Source organism: Salmo salar, chromosome 07, assembly GCF_965601325.2.
Source record: "Salmo salar chromosome 07, fSalSal1, whole genome shotgun sequence".
NCBI classification, from domain to species: domain Eukaryota; kingdom Metazoa; phylum Chordata; class Actinopteri; order Salmoniformes; family Salmonidae; genus Salmo; species Salmo salar.
The window spans coordinates 30,439,464-30,454,432 of record NC_138297.1 but is presented as its reverse complement, the minus strand read 5'-3'; the positions used below and the strand labels follow the sequence as shown (position 1 = coordinate 30,454,432).

The window sequence follows — 14,969 nt, the reverse complement described above, 5'->3', positions numbered from 1 at the left end:
ATTTCTCAATTTCTGTCTCACCAAGTTTGTAGACGGATCCAACATCATTCTGGGAGATTTTCTTCAGCAAGGCAATAGTTTCTTCTTTGATCTGCTCTTCTTTCAGGTTAAAAAATAACCTTTCTTCTTTGTCTAGGAATATGTCCGCCGACCTAAAAGGGGATTGATGAAGCAAAAGAAGGTAGAATAATAACACTTTTTAAAAGGAAAGCGAGGACCTTCAATGTGTGTTTTGAACATCTAATTCCCCATGGCTCTGATAGCATTGTCCAAAGTCTATGTGCATTTACTGCATACACTAGAATGGCTGATATCAAAGAGCTGCATAGTTGCAGGGAAACATCATGACGCAGTTCATCAAAATATAACTCATCAGAAGGATACACTTACAAAGGATATCGGCTGATTGATTGATTGATTGATTGATTGATTGATATAACTCAGGGAGATACACTTACTCACAAAGGGTATCATCAGCTGGCTTGACCAGTGTTGTCATCACCAGTCCCACCTCTCCTGTCCTCTCTAGCCTGCCAGTGAACCACTCGAAGCACGACACCAACAGGCCCACAATGATGACGTGATCACCCTGCTCCAGGCTCAGCTCATCTGGCCCTCCTGCGTCATACTCCACAGTGGCAATGCAGGAGCCTGTGGCTAGCATGGGGAGAGGAGGATACAGAGAGGGAAGGATGGAATTAGAATTTTAGGGTTGGTTTAGAATTCCCCCACTAGTGGGTTTAGAATTCCCCCAATAATTCAAATTCTATGGGAAAGAGACTGGACAGAGGAGACCTTAGAACTAAGATATGTCTAGGAAATGATCCTACAGATGGGAGAATGGGAAGTCAATGAAGAATACTACAGAACTAGATTACATTGATTTACTGTGTAGAAATCTGTACAGTGATGGAATATGAACTGCTTACCAAACTGGCAGAGGAAGTCACATGCTGGCTTGCCACTACCAACTAAGATGTTCTCCGCACAGGATTTCAAGAACCATCTTTAAGGAGGGAAATAATATAAAGTTTATTTCCAAAATGCTATATATCTATTTTCAGAAATGTTGGTAAATGAGCTTTTATTGTTTAATGAATTTATGAAAGATATTGGTGTGTTTTTTTTTTTCACTATCTAATCATGGCATTGGGTTGTTCAATGACAGACGTATTTGTTTAAAATCTATCACGATGGTTTCATTTCAGAAAGACATGAAAAAAAAGAAATCAAAATAGTACATATCCGCCTCCCTCCTAGAGAAATAAGCTGTGCTGCTAGGTTTAACATTTTTTTCTAAAGAACTGTACAGATGTTACATTTGTCACATCAACATTTAAAAATAGTTTTTTTTTTTAATAATTAAATTTACAGGAGGTTGGTGGCACCTTAATTGGGGAGGATGGGCTCATGGTAATGGCCGGAGCGGCATAGGTGGAATGGTATCAAATACATCAAACACATGGTTTCCATGTATTTGATGCCATTCCATTGGCTACGTTTCAGCCATTATTATGAGACATCCTCCCCTCAGCAGTCCCCACTGAATTAAATACAGTAATATGAGATCTGTATTTAAAACATTTACATTTAACACTTTAGCAAGTGTTCTTATTTTTTATTTTAACTAGGCAAGTCAGTTAAGAACAAATTCTTATTTACAATGACCCTAACCAGGACAACGCTGGGCCAATTGTGTGCCGCCCTATGGGACTCCCAATAACGGCCGATTGTGATACAGCCTGGAATTGAACCAGGGTCTGTAGTGACATCTTTAGCACTGAGATGCAGTGCCTTAGTCCACTGCGCCACTCGAGTGACCAGAGTGACTTAATGTTAGTGCATTCATCTTAAGATATCTAGGTGAGACAACCATATATCACAGTCAAATTTAAAGGATACGAACATTCTATTCCAGCTATACAATGGATATATACAGTTTAAGTCGGAAGTTTACAAACACCTTAGCCAAATACATTTAAACTCACTTTTCACAATTCCTGACATTTAATCCCAGTAAAACTTCCCTGTCTTAGGTCAGTTAGGATCACCACTTTATTTTAAGAATGTGAAATGTCAGAATAATAGTAGAGAGTGATTTATTTCAGCTTTTATTTCTTTCATCACATTCCCAACAGAAGTTTGCATACACTCAATTAGTATTTGGTAGCATTGCCTTTAAATTGTTTAACTTGGGTCAAATGTTTCGGGTAGCCTTCGACAAGCTTTCCACAATAAGTTGGGTGAATTTTGGCCCATTCCTCCTGACAGAGCTGGAGTAACTGAGTCAGGTTTGTAGGCCTCCTTGCTCGAACACGCTTTTAAGTATTTTCTATGGGATTGAAGTCAGGGCTTTGTGATGGCCACTCCAATACCTTGACTTTGTTGTTCTTAAGCCATTTTGCCACAACTTTGGAAGTATGCTTGGGGTCATTGTACATTTGGAAGACCCATTTGTGACCAAGCTTTAACTTCCTGACTGATGTCTTGAGATGTTGCTTCAATATATCCACATAATTTTCCTGCCTCATGATGCCATCTATTTTGTGAAGTGCACCAGTCCCTCCTGCAGCAAAGCACCCCCACAACATGATGCTGCCATCCCCGTGCTTCATGGTTGGGATGGTGTTCTTTGGCATGCAAGCCTCCCCCTTTTTCCTCCAAACATAACAATGGTCATTATGGCCAAACAGTTCTATTTTTGTTTCATCAGACCAGAGGACATTTCTCCAAAAGTACGATCTTTGTCCCCATGTGCAGTTACAAACGGTAGTCTGGCTTTTTTATGGCGGTTTTGGAGCAGCGGCTTCTTCCTTGTTGAGCGGCCTTTCAGGTTATGTCGATATAGGACTCGTTTTACTGTGGATATAGATACATTTGTACCTGTTTCCTCCAGCATCTTTACAAGGTCCTTTGCTGTTGTTATGGGATTGATTTGCACTTTTCGCACCAATGTACGTTCATCTCTTGGAAACAGAACACGTTTTCCTCCTGAGCGTTATGACGGCTGTGTGGTCCCATGGTGTTTATACTTGCATACTATTGTTTGTACAGATGAACGTGGTACCTTCAGGAGTTTGGAAATTGCTCCCAAGGACAAACCAGACTTGTGGACGTCTACCATTTTTTTCTTTTGATTTGGTGTCAATCAAAGAGGCACTGAGTTTGAAGGTAGACCTTGAAATACATCCACAGGTACACCTCCAATTGACTCAAATTATGTCAATTAGCCTATCAGAAGCTTCTAAAGCTATGACATAATTTTCTGGAATTTTCCAAGCTGTTTAAAGGCACAGTCAACTTAGTGTATGTTAACTTCTGACCCACTGGAATTGTGATACAGTGAATTATAAGTTAAATAATCTGTCTGTAAACAATTGTTGGAAAAAATTACGTGTCATGCACAAAGTAGATCTCCTAACCAACTTGCCAAAACTATAGTTTGTTAACAAGAAATTTGGGGAGTGGTTGAAAAGCAAGTTTTAATGACTCCAACCTAAGTGTATGTAAACTTCCAACTTCAACTGTAGCGTTTTGCAAAGAAACACATTTTAAGACACATCTAGAACAGTAATATTTTACACACATCGGAAGATACCCATAAGAAATCATTTCTGATGAAAAATACAATGTGAAAAATTGGTGGATATACCATTTTGGAAATAAACTATTCATTAATACAGTACCAGTCAAAAGTTTGAACACACCTACTCATTCAAGGGTTTTCTTTGTTCTACATTGTAGAATAGTGGTGAAGACATCAAAACAATGATGAAATAACACATATGGAATCAAGTGTTAAACAATTGAAAATATATTTTATATTTGAGATTCTTCAAAGTAGCCACCCTCTGCCTTGATGACAGCTCTGCACACTCTTGTCATTCTCTCAACCAGCTTCATGAGGTAGTCACCTGTAATGCATTTCAATTAACAGGTGTGCCTTGTTGAAAGTTAATTTGTGGAATTTCTTTCCTTCTTAATGTGTTTGAGCCAATGAATTGTGTTGTGACAAGTAGGGGTGGTATAGAGAAGATAGCCCTATTTGGTAAAAGACCAAGTCCATATTATGGCAATAACAGCTCCAGTAAGCAAAGAGAAACAACAGTCCATCATTACTTTAAGACATGAAGGTCAGTCAATCCGTAAAATGTCAAGAACTTTTAAAGTTTCTTCAAGTGCAGTTGCAAAAACCATCAAGCGCTATAATAAAACTGGCTCTCATGAGGACCGCAACAGGAATGGAAGACCCAGAGTTACCTCTGCTTCACAGGATAAGTTCATTAGAGTTACCAGCCTCAGAAATTGCAGCCCAAATACATGCTTCACAGAGTTCAAGTAACAGACACATGTCAACATCAACTGTTCAAAGGAGACTGCGCGAATCAGGCCTTCATTGTTGAATTGCTGCAGAGAAATTACTACAACTACCAATAAGAAGAAGAGACTTGCTTGGGCCAAGAAATATGAGTAATGAACATTAGACCGATGGAAATCTGTCTTTGGTCTGATGAGTCCAAATTGGAGATTTTTGGTTCGAACCTCCGTGTCTTTGTGAGAAGCAGAGTAGGTGAACGGACGATCGCCGCATGTGTGGTTCCCACCATGAAGCATGGAGGAGGAGGTGTGATGGTGCTTATCTGGTGACACTGTCTGTGATTTATTTAGAATTCAAGGCACACTTGACTAGCATTCCACACTATACTGGAGCGAAACGCTATCCCATCTGGGTTGCGCTTAACCTGTTAGGGCTAGGGGGCAGTATTTACACGGCCGGATAAAAAACGTACCCGATTTAATCTGGTTATTACTAATGCCCAGAAACTAGAATATGCATATAATTATTGGCTTTGGATAGAAAACACCCTAAAGTTTCTAAAATTGTTTGAATGGTGTCTGTGAGTATAACAGAACTCATATGGCAGGCAAAAACCTGAGAGGATTCTGTTCAGGGAGTACCCTCTCTGACCATTCCTTGGGCTTCTTGGCTCTGTTTATTGAAAACTTAGGATCTTTGCTGTAACGTGACACTTCCTACGGCTCCCATAGGCTCTCAGAACCCGGGAAAAAGCTGAATGATGTAATTCCAGCCCCAGGCTGAAAAACATTAGCGCCTTTGGTAAGTGCTCTATCAGAGGACCATCAGACTGAGGCGCGTGCACGGGGCGACGCCATGTTTTTATTTTCTCTCTCTTTGTACTAAAACACGATTTCCCGGTCGGAATATTATCGCTTTTTTACAAGAAAAATGGCATAAAAATTGATTTTAAACAGCGGTTGACATGCTTCGAAGTACGGTAATGGAATATTTAGAATTTCTTTGTCACGAAACGCGTCGTGCGCGTCACCCTTCTTTACCCTTTCGGATAGTGTCTTGAACGCACGAACAAAACGCCACTATTTGGATATAACTATGGATTATTTTGAACCAAACCAACATTTGTTATTGAAATAGAAGTCCTGGGAGTGCATTCTGACGAAGAACAGCAAAGGTAATAACATTTTTCTTATAGTAAATCTGACTTTGGTGAGGGCTAAACTTGTTGGGTGTCTAAATAGCTAGCCCTGTGATGCCGGGCTATCTACTTAGAATATTGCAAAATGTGCCTTCACCGAAAAGCTATTTTAAAATCGGACATAGCGAGTGCATAGAGGAGTTCTGTATCTATAATTCTTAAAATAATTGTTATGTTTTTTGTGAACGTTTATCGTGAGTAATTTAGTAAATTCACCGGAAGTTTGCAGGGGGTATACTAGTTCTGAACGTCACATGCTAATGTAAAAAGCTGGTTTTTGATATAAATATGAACTTGAATGAAGAAAACATGCATGTATTGTATAACATAATGTTCTAAGATTGTCATCTGATGAAGATCATCAAAGGTTAGTGCTGCATTTAGCTGTGATTTGGGTTTATGTGACATTATATGCTAGCTTGAAAAATGGGTGTCTGATTATTTCTGGCTGGGTACTCTGCTGACATAATCTAATGTTTTGCTTTCGTTGTAAAGCCTTTTTGAAATCGGACAGTGTGGTTAGATTAACGAGAGTCTTGTCTTTAAAATGGTGTAAAATAGTCATATGTTTGAGAAATAGAAGTAATAGCATTTCTAAGGTATTTGAATAACGCGCCACGGGATTCCACTGGCTGTTACGTAGGTGGGACGAAATCGTCTCACTGGCCCTAGAGAAGTTAATGGGACTATCATTTGTTTTTCAACAGGACAATGGCCAGTGGTGGAGAAAGTACTCAAATGGCATACTTGAGTAAAAGAAAAGATACCTTAATAGAACATGTGTAAGTCACCCAGGAAAATACTACTTGAGTAAACGTCTTAAAAGTGTTTGGTTTTAAATATACTTAAGTATCAAAAGTAAATTGAATTGCTAAATATACTTTAGTATCAAACGTAAAATAATTATTAATTTCAAATTCCTTAAATTATGCAAACCAGACAACACAATTTTATTGTTTTTTAAAATGTATGGATAGCCAGGGGCACACTCCAACACTTAGACATTAATTTACAAGCGAACCATTTGTGTTTAGTGAGTCCGCCAGATCAGAGGCAGTAGGGATAACCAGGGAGGTTTTCTTGATAAGGGCCTGAATTTGACAATTTTCCTGTCAAAATGTAACGAGTACTTTTGGGTGTCAGGGAAATGTATGGAGTAAAAAGTACATTATTGTCTTTAACCTCTTACGACACCAATCGCATAGGGGGCAGTATTGTCACTTTCGGATGAAATACGTGCCCATATTAAACTGCCTCCTACTCAAACTCAGAAGCTAGGATATGCATATTATCCTGTTAGGGCTAGGGGGCAGTATTGACACGGCTGGATAAAAAAACATACCCGATTTAATCTGGTTACCACTCCTACCCAGTAACTAGAATATGCATATACTTATTACATATGGATAGAAAACACCCTAAATTTTCTAAAACTGTTTGAATGGTGTCTGTGAGTATAACAGAACTCATTTGGCAGGCAAAACCCTGAGACATTTTCTGACAGGAAGTGGATACCTGATGTGTTGTATTGCCTTTAAACCTATCCCATTGAAAAACACAGGGGCTGAGGAATATTTTGGCACTTCCTATTGCTTCCACTAGATGTCACCAGCCTTTACAAAGTGTTTTGAGTCTTCTGGAGGGAGATCTGACCGAACAAGAGCCATGGAACGATGATGTCCCATTAGACACCTGGCGCGCGAGTTCATGTTGGGTACCCTCGTTCCAATACGTTATAAAAGAGTATGCATTCGTCCACCTTGAATATTATTCATGTTCTGGTTAAAAAAGGCCCTAATGATTTATGCTATACAACGTTTGACATGTTTGAACGAACGTAAATATATTTTTTCCCCTCGTTCATGACGAGAAGTCCGGCTGGCTTAGATCATGTGCTAACAAGACGGAGATTTTTGGACATAAATTATGAGCTTTTTTGAACAAAACTACATTCGTTATGGACCTGTGATACCTGGAAGTGACATCTGATGAAGAGAATCAAAGGTAATGGATTATTTACATAGTATTTTCGATTTTAGATCTCCCCAACATGACGTCTAGTCTGTATCGCAACGCGTATTTTTCTGGGCGCAGTGCTCAGATTATTGCAAAGTGTGATTTCCCAGTAAGGTTATTTTTAAATCTGGCAAGTTGATTGCGTTCAAGAGATGTAAATCTATAATTCTTTAAATGACAATATAATATTTTACCAATGTTTTCTAATTTTAATTATTTAATTTGTGACGCTGACTTGACTGCCGGTTATTGGAGGGAAACGATTTCCTCAACATCAATGCCATAGTAAAACGCTGTTTTTGGATATAAATATGAACTTGATAGAACTAAAAATGCATGCATTGTCTAACATAATGTCCTAGGAGTGTCATCTGATGGAGATTGTAAAAGGTTAGTGCATCATTTTAGCTGGTTTTATGGTTTTGGTGACCCTGTCTTTGAATTGACAAAACATTACACACAACTCTTGTAAATGTACTGTCCTAACATACTCTAAATTTATGCTTTCGCCGTAAAACCTTTTTGAAATCGTAAAACGTGGTTAGATTAAGGAGATGTTTATCTTTCAAAGGGTGTAAAATAGTTGTATGTTTGAAAAATTTGAATTTTGACATTTATTTGGATTCAAATTTGCCGCTCTTGAAATGCACCTGCTGTTGATGGAGTGCACCACGGGTGGCACGCTAGCGTCCCACCTAGCCCATAGAGGTTATTAGTAGATTTGGACAGAAAACACTCTGAAGTTTCTAAAACTGTTTGAATTATGTCTGTGAGTATAACAGAACTCATATGGCAGGCAAAAACCTGAGAAAAATCCTACCAGGAAGTGGAAATCTGATGCGTGGAATCTTTCCAAGTCATTGCCTATCGAACACACAGTGACTAAGGATTCATTTTGCACTTCCTAAGGCTTCCACTAGATGTCAACAGTCTTTAGAAAGTTGTTTGAGGCTTCTATGATGAACAGAGAGCGAACAAGATGGCTGGGAAGTTGGTGACCCAGGGAAGGACATCAGTTCATTGGCGCGTGTTCACGTGAGAGGTAGCTGTGTTCCAAAACATTTTTCAAGACACTGGAATCATCCGGTTGGAATATTATTGAAATTCTAAGTTAAAAAGGCCCTAAAGATTGATGCTTTACAATGTTTGACATGTTTGAACGAACGTAAATAGAACTTTTTTTACTTTTCGTCGTGACATTTTCCACGCGCTTCCTACATTTGGAGTAGCTAACTGAACGCTCTAACAACAAGGAGGTATTTGTACATAAATTATGGAATTTATCGAACAAAACAACATTTATTGTGGACCTGGGATTCCTGGAAGTGCCTTCTGATGAAGATCATCAAAGGTAAATGAATATTTCTAATGCTATTTATGATTTTAGATGACTCCAAAATGGCGGGTATCTGTATTGCCTAGTGTATTTTTCTGAGCGCAGTACTCAGATTATTGCAGTGTGCTTTCCTCTTGAAGCTTTTTTGAAATCTGTCACATTCTTTGAATGACAGTTTATTATTTTATCAACGTTTATGACGAGTATTTTTGTAAATTGTTGTGCTGATTCACCGGCAGTATTGGAAGCAATTTTTTCTGAACGTCACGCACCAATGTAAAATGCTGTTTTTGGATATAAATATCAACTTGATCGAACAAAAAATGCATGTATTGTGTAACATGATGTCCTAGGAGTGTCATCTGTTGAAGATCGTCAAAAGTTAGTGCTTCATTTAGCTGTGTTTTGGGTATTTGTGATGCATCTAGTTGCTTGGAAAATGGCTGTGTGGTTATTTGTGTCTATGTACTCTCCTAACATAATCTAATGTTTTGCTTTTGCTGTAAAGCCTTTTTGAAATCGGACAACGTGGTTCGATTCAGGAGAAGTGTATCTATAAAATGGTGTAAAATAGTCGTATGTTTGAGAAATTGAAATTATTAGATTTGTGGTTTGGAATTTGGCGCTCTGATTTTTCACTGGCTATTGTCAAACTCAGTCCCGCTGACGGGATTGGTGTCGTATGAAGTTTAAGAATGTAGTGCAGTAAAAGTAAAAGTTGTCAAAAATATAAATAGTAAAGTACAGATACCCCAAAAAATGACTTAAGTAGTACTTTAAAGTATTTTTACTTAAGTACTTTACACCACTGACAATGACCCAACACACCTCCAGGCTGTGTAAGGGCTATTTGACCAAGAAGGAGAGTGATGGAGTGCTGCATCAGATGACCTGTTCTCCACAATCACCTAAACTCAACCAATTGAGATGGTTTAGGATGAGTTGGACCGCAGAGTGAAGGAAAAGCAGCCAACAAGTAGTCAGCGTATGTTGGAACTCCTTCAAGACTGTTGGAAAAGCATTCCAGGTGAAGCTGGTTGAGAGAATGCCAAGAGTGTGCAAAGCTGTCATCAAGACAAAGGGTGGCTACTTTGAAGAATCTAAAATATATCCTGATTTATTTAATACTTTTTTGGTTACTACATGATTCCATGGGTTATTTCATAGTTTTGATGTCTTCACTATTATTCTACAATGTATAAAATAGTAAAAATAAAGAAAAATCCTTGAATGAGTAGATGTCTAAACTTTTGACTGGTACTGTATATATATTTATATTGCAGAATATTAACAATGCTGAAATTATATATTTTACTGACTGGTGGAAGGGTATGACGGGCTCCAGGGCTGGTTTGGGCTTGGTCCCCCGGGCTCCATCCCCCAGGGACAGTACAGTCCACCCCGACCCCAAGAACGGGGGCTCGAACAGGGCTATGTCCCCCTGCTCCAGGTAGAGGTCACTACCAGAGGTGGAGCTGTCAAACATCTGGGTGGAACTGCAGCTGGCGAAGAAGGAACCTAAGAGAGGGGAAGAGATTTGGTAATATTTTATTTGAAGAGCTTCTAGGAATGTATAACATTGTACCTAATATCTGATAAAATCCCAGCTAGCAAATTTTGTTCCTTGGAAGTTGTGGGAATGTACGTTTTTGGTTTCCCATTGGTTCTGGGAACAAAGTCATATGTTTCCTGACCGGTTGTCATGATCGTTATGTAAATAATCGGACCAAGGCGCAGCGTGAGTAGAGTTCCACATATTTATTACAGTGAAACTTCAAAACAACAAAAAATTAACGAACGTGCACTATGTAGCGCACACACAAACAATATCCCACATTGCAGGTGGGAAAAAGAACACACTAAGTATGAACCCCAATTAGAGGTAACGATTCTCAGCTGCCTCTAATTGGGAACCATACACATACACCAACATAGAAATAAACTCACTAGAAATCCTCCTAGTCACACCCTGACCTAAAACACCATAGAGAATCCCGAGGGCTCTCTATGATCAAGGCGTGACACCGGTAAAAATAAAAGTTTTTTAACGTTTCGCCTGTACTAGGAACATACATTTTTAGGTTGCAGGAAGGCTCCAAGAACTATTTACTATGTTTCCCTAAATGTTTTCCTGGGAGGTTTTATTAACGTTCTGAGAATAGAAATTATAGGTTATTTGATGGTAATTAAATAACGTTCTGAGAACATTTTAATAACAATTCTGATAACAATGCTAGCTTAAATTAACTGTTTTGAACTCCAAGTACCGATATAAATGAATTTGCTTAGGCATTAATCATGCAAACACAGATTCAAACCTATGATCTTCTGTTCTCTACTCATGGAATTAGTCCACTGCGCCACAAGGATGGACCTAGCATGCCATGCTTTTTTTAACTCATACAAAGCTGTTCATTTCAGTCTATTCAACAGACCCCTTTTCAAAGGAAACAAGCACTCATTGAGATCAGGTGTGGCCAATTAGAAGGCGCGGCCAACACACCTGAACACACTTAACAAGATGGAGAATTGAGAGAGTTTTGTTGATGCTGGGAACGAAATATATGTATTTTCAAATAACATTCTTAGAACGTCCTTTGAACGTTACTAATATTTTGTGTTTTTATGGAAAGTTTTCTTAATGTTCTGAGAACATGACTTTAAATAGAGACATGAGGAAAACCTGCAGAAAACATGCTGAAGTATTGAAATTCCAACAGAAGAATATTGTTTCTTAACTTCCTCTGAACGTTCTGAGAACATGACTTTGAATAGAACCACGAGGAAACCTGTAGAAAACGTTATGCATAAGTACTGAAATTCCCACCGAAGAAACATATGGTCCTCAGCTGGGTATCCTGCACCATTCCCAGAACATTGTGGGAAGTTTGTATGCAAAATAACCATAGGACAACCACGCTCTCAGAAACATATGGTTTTCAGAACGTTATATGCTAGCTGGGATAACTGTACCATCTTATAACACTATAAGCTTATTTTTTTGAGGACTTGGCATGATTGGACTAGGGATTGAAGTCCCAACCTTCCAATCTTAGGTCGGACACTCTAACCATAAGGCCACTGAGTTGGGCAACAACAATGTACATTGCAAACATAGAAAAAAGCTGTCAGTCAGATATCTTCATGTTAAAATTAACAGCAACATTTTAGGAATGAGTAGAGAGTTAGAGAGTTACCCTCTTGCATGAGGATGCCTTTGTACATTAGGTTGAGAGTGTCCTCTTGGATAGAGATCTCTATGCCCACGTTCTTCTCGTCCATAGAGCTCAACCAGAAATCCTGGTCTAGGAGCAGGTTCTCCATGCACTGACCCAGAAAGCCTGGACAACAGAGTTCAACAGGTCAAGTTAGTGAGGAAACTGTCATTTAAAGTCCTATTCCAGTTGGTATTTACCTAGTATTTGTTAAGAAATTATGTAGCTAGTACTTTCATGTTCTAAGAAAATATAAGACATTTGATTTGAACATCTAATTAATCAAATTCAAATGTATTTATAAAGCCCTTTTTCATCAGCTGATGTCACAAAGTGCTATACGGAAACCCAGCCTAAAACCCCACACAGCAAGGAATGCAGATGTAGAGCACTGTGGCCAAGTATCCTCTTATCCCATACAAACAGAGTTTGTTGTTCTGTACTGTCCCTTATCTGTGTGTTTATAAGACATACCCATTGTGTAATATGTGGTGAACTTCCATATCTCTTCGAATGTTTTGAATGCGACGAATATAACGTTTTCTTCACTGTTGATGGTGACCAGCCTGGCAGAGAGTTCCTTAAGAACAGGAGAGGAGAACAGAGGAGAGGGTGTACATGAGATGTTGACTCATTTAAACCTGTTTGGTCAATATGAAGCAATGTAATCTGTGAGTAAAATACGTATTGGTATTCAATGGGAACAATCACAAACTGATAACAAAACCATTTAAAGGGACACTTTGGGATACTTTGGGATTTTGGCAATCTATCTACTTCCCCAGAATCAGATTAACTCGTGGATACTATTTTTATGTCTCTGTGTCCAGTATGAAGGACGTTAGAGGTAGTTTTGCAAGCCAATGCTAACTAGTGTTAGCACAATGACTGGAAGTCTATGTAGTGGCATTAGGTTATAACAAATCTGCAAAAATGGCACCACCATACATAAGGCATTCCTTCCACTCAATCTATCTTTACACACTTGCGATAATTCCACAAAAGCTGTGACAAAGCATGTTGACCAAGTGGGGTGTAACTGGGAACAGTATCCTAGCGAATGCGGTTTAGCTGTACATATAGATGACTCTTGAAAAAACATATTTCCTCAACAAGACTTACCTGGATACATAAATGTTGAACGAAGAGGGTCATACCGTAAAGAGAGCGTTGACCTCCGCGCTGTCGGCCTCCAGGAGGCAGAGTTTCGCCCGCAGCACTTCCTGAGACCCCTCGTCTGCAGGGTGCCTGTCGGGCCCCTCCACGATGGCCAGCAACATGGGTAGAGCTGGAACACAACGTGACAGGAACACAATATAATACAACAACATGTAGGCAGGAAGCCTGTCCGGCCCCTCAACCATGGCCAGCAGCATGGGCAACGCTACAACAATATGATACATCTAAAATGACACCCTATTCTTTATACAGTATAGTGCACTATGTTGACCAAGACCCATAGTGTGTGTGTGTGTGTGTGTGTGTGTGTGTGTGTGTGTGTGTGTGTGTGTGTGTGTGTGTGTGTGTGTGTGTGTGTGTGTGTGTGTGTGTGTGTGTGTGTGTGTGTGTGTGTGTGTGTCAATCTGCTCCTTTGCAATGGACATTGAGTACTTTTAAAATACAATTCGTTATAATACACTCCAATCAATATCTGTCTCTAACGCCAATCTAAGGATACATTACATCTACATTACATCTCCATTACAGTCTATGACAAGCTGAGTTTGAGCAATTCTTCTCTAGTTAATGTTTTGTAGGAAAAAAAAGTGGTGACAGAGATACTCAGGTGACTCAATAATAAAACAAGAACATTGTGTTTTAAAACGCCATGCTGAGGTAATTAACTTCCTCATTCCACAATTATAGCCTATTCTATAACATCCAAAGGTAGGTCAAGAGTTTAGGTTAAGATTTGCTATAGTTAGAGACAAAAAACAACTTGAAACTCTCAGAAATAATGTCAATATGCTGACCGGTATAGTACTAATACTTTATCCTCAATTTTGTTTAACTTCCTATTTCTTTATTAACTGAGGGCTATTTTGGAGCCCTCAGTTTGACTGACTGACAGTGTGACTGACCTACAGAGATTAATCAATGACTTCAAAGAGTCTTTCTCAGGCTCTCTCAGGTCCAAGGTGTAAGATAGTTAAAGTTCACTGTCAACCACATGATTTACCATAATGAGAAGTGAATTCCTATCCTGGTCCCAGATCTGTTTGTGCTGTCTTGCCAACTCCTATGGTCACTGTGATGCTAAATGTAACAATGACCATAAGAGTTGGCAAGACAGTTCAACAGATCTGGGACCAGAAAAACAAAATTCAATATCACCTCGCAATCCCCTAAATTAATTTGAGGTTTTTTAATGATAATAAGTCTACAGTGGTAGTGTGGATCAAACTACTAGAGCAGAAGGCAGAAGGCAGAAGGCAACCAACTGAACCCAAAACACTGTTTGTGGTTCTCAACCCCTGCTATTGATATCCTGATATTGGAAAAAATCAGTCTGCATGAACTATGAAATATCATGATGGTTCGTAGCAGAATGTCAGTCAAAACCCACAGTTAAATAACAGAGCTCATCGTAGAGAGAGAGAGAGAGAGAGAGAGAGAGAGAGAGAGAGAGAGAGAGAGAGAGAGAGAGAGAGAGAGAGAGAGAGAGAGAGAGAGAGAGAGAGAGAACCCATGAACCATAACTACTCCAACTGCCGACGCCAAATCCCAAACTCTCTCCACTCCTCATTAGAATACTGTGGTTGGAACTTTTGTAAAATTCCATTCAATTTCATGAAAGTTCCACATTCAGAATGAAGTGTCTGATATACATGCATGAGAAGATGGAATTGACCCTTTAACTGGTGTCAAATTTCTGGGTCCATCCAT

The 14,969-nt window shown here is 39.1% G+C and overlaps 1 protein-coding gene across 1 annotated transcript in view; it reads right to left on the bottom strand.

Annotated features, from left to right (window-relative positions):
- LOC106608958 (SH3 domain and tetratricopeptide repeat-containing protein 1) overlaps nt 1-14,969 on the bottom strand; it is a 32,162-nt gene that overhangs the window by 13,375 nt on the left and 3,818 nt on the right. Inside the window, exons 3-9 of the mRNA XM_014207214.3 lie at nt 13,241-13,371; nt 12,558-12,663; nt 12,066-12,209; nt 10,188-10,386; nt 930-1,006; nt 459-657; nt 22-152 (exon numbers count right to left, since the gene is read on the bottom strand). Of these exons, the coding sequence (XP_014062689.2) occupies nt 22-152; nt 459-657; nt 930-1,006; nt 10,188-10,386; nt 12,066-12,209; nt 12,558-12,663; nt 13,241-13,371 (987 nt within the window). The remainder of the gene's footprint in view (nt 1-21; nt 153-458; nt 658-929; nt 1,007-10,187; nt 10,387-12,065; nt 12,210-12,557; nt 12,664-13,240; nt 13,372-14,969) is intronic.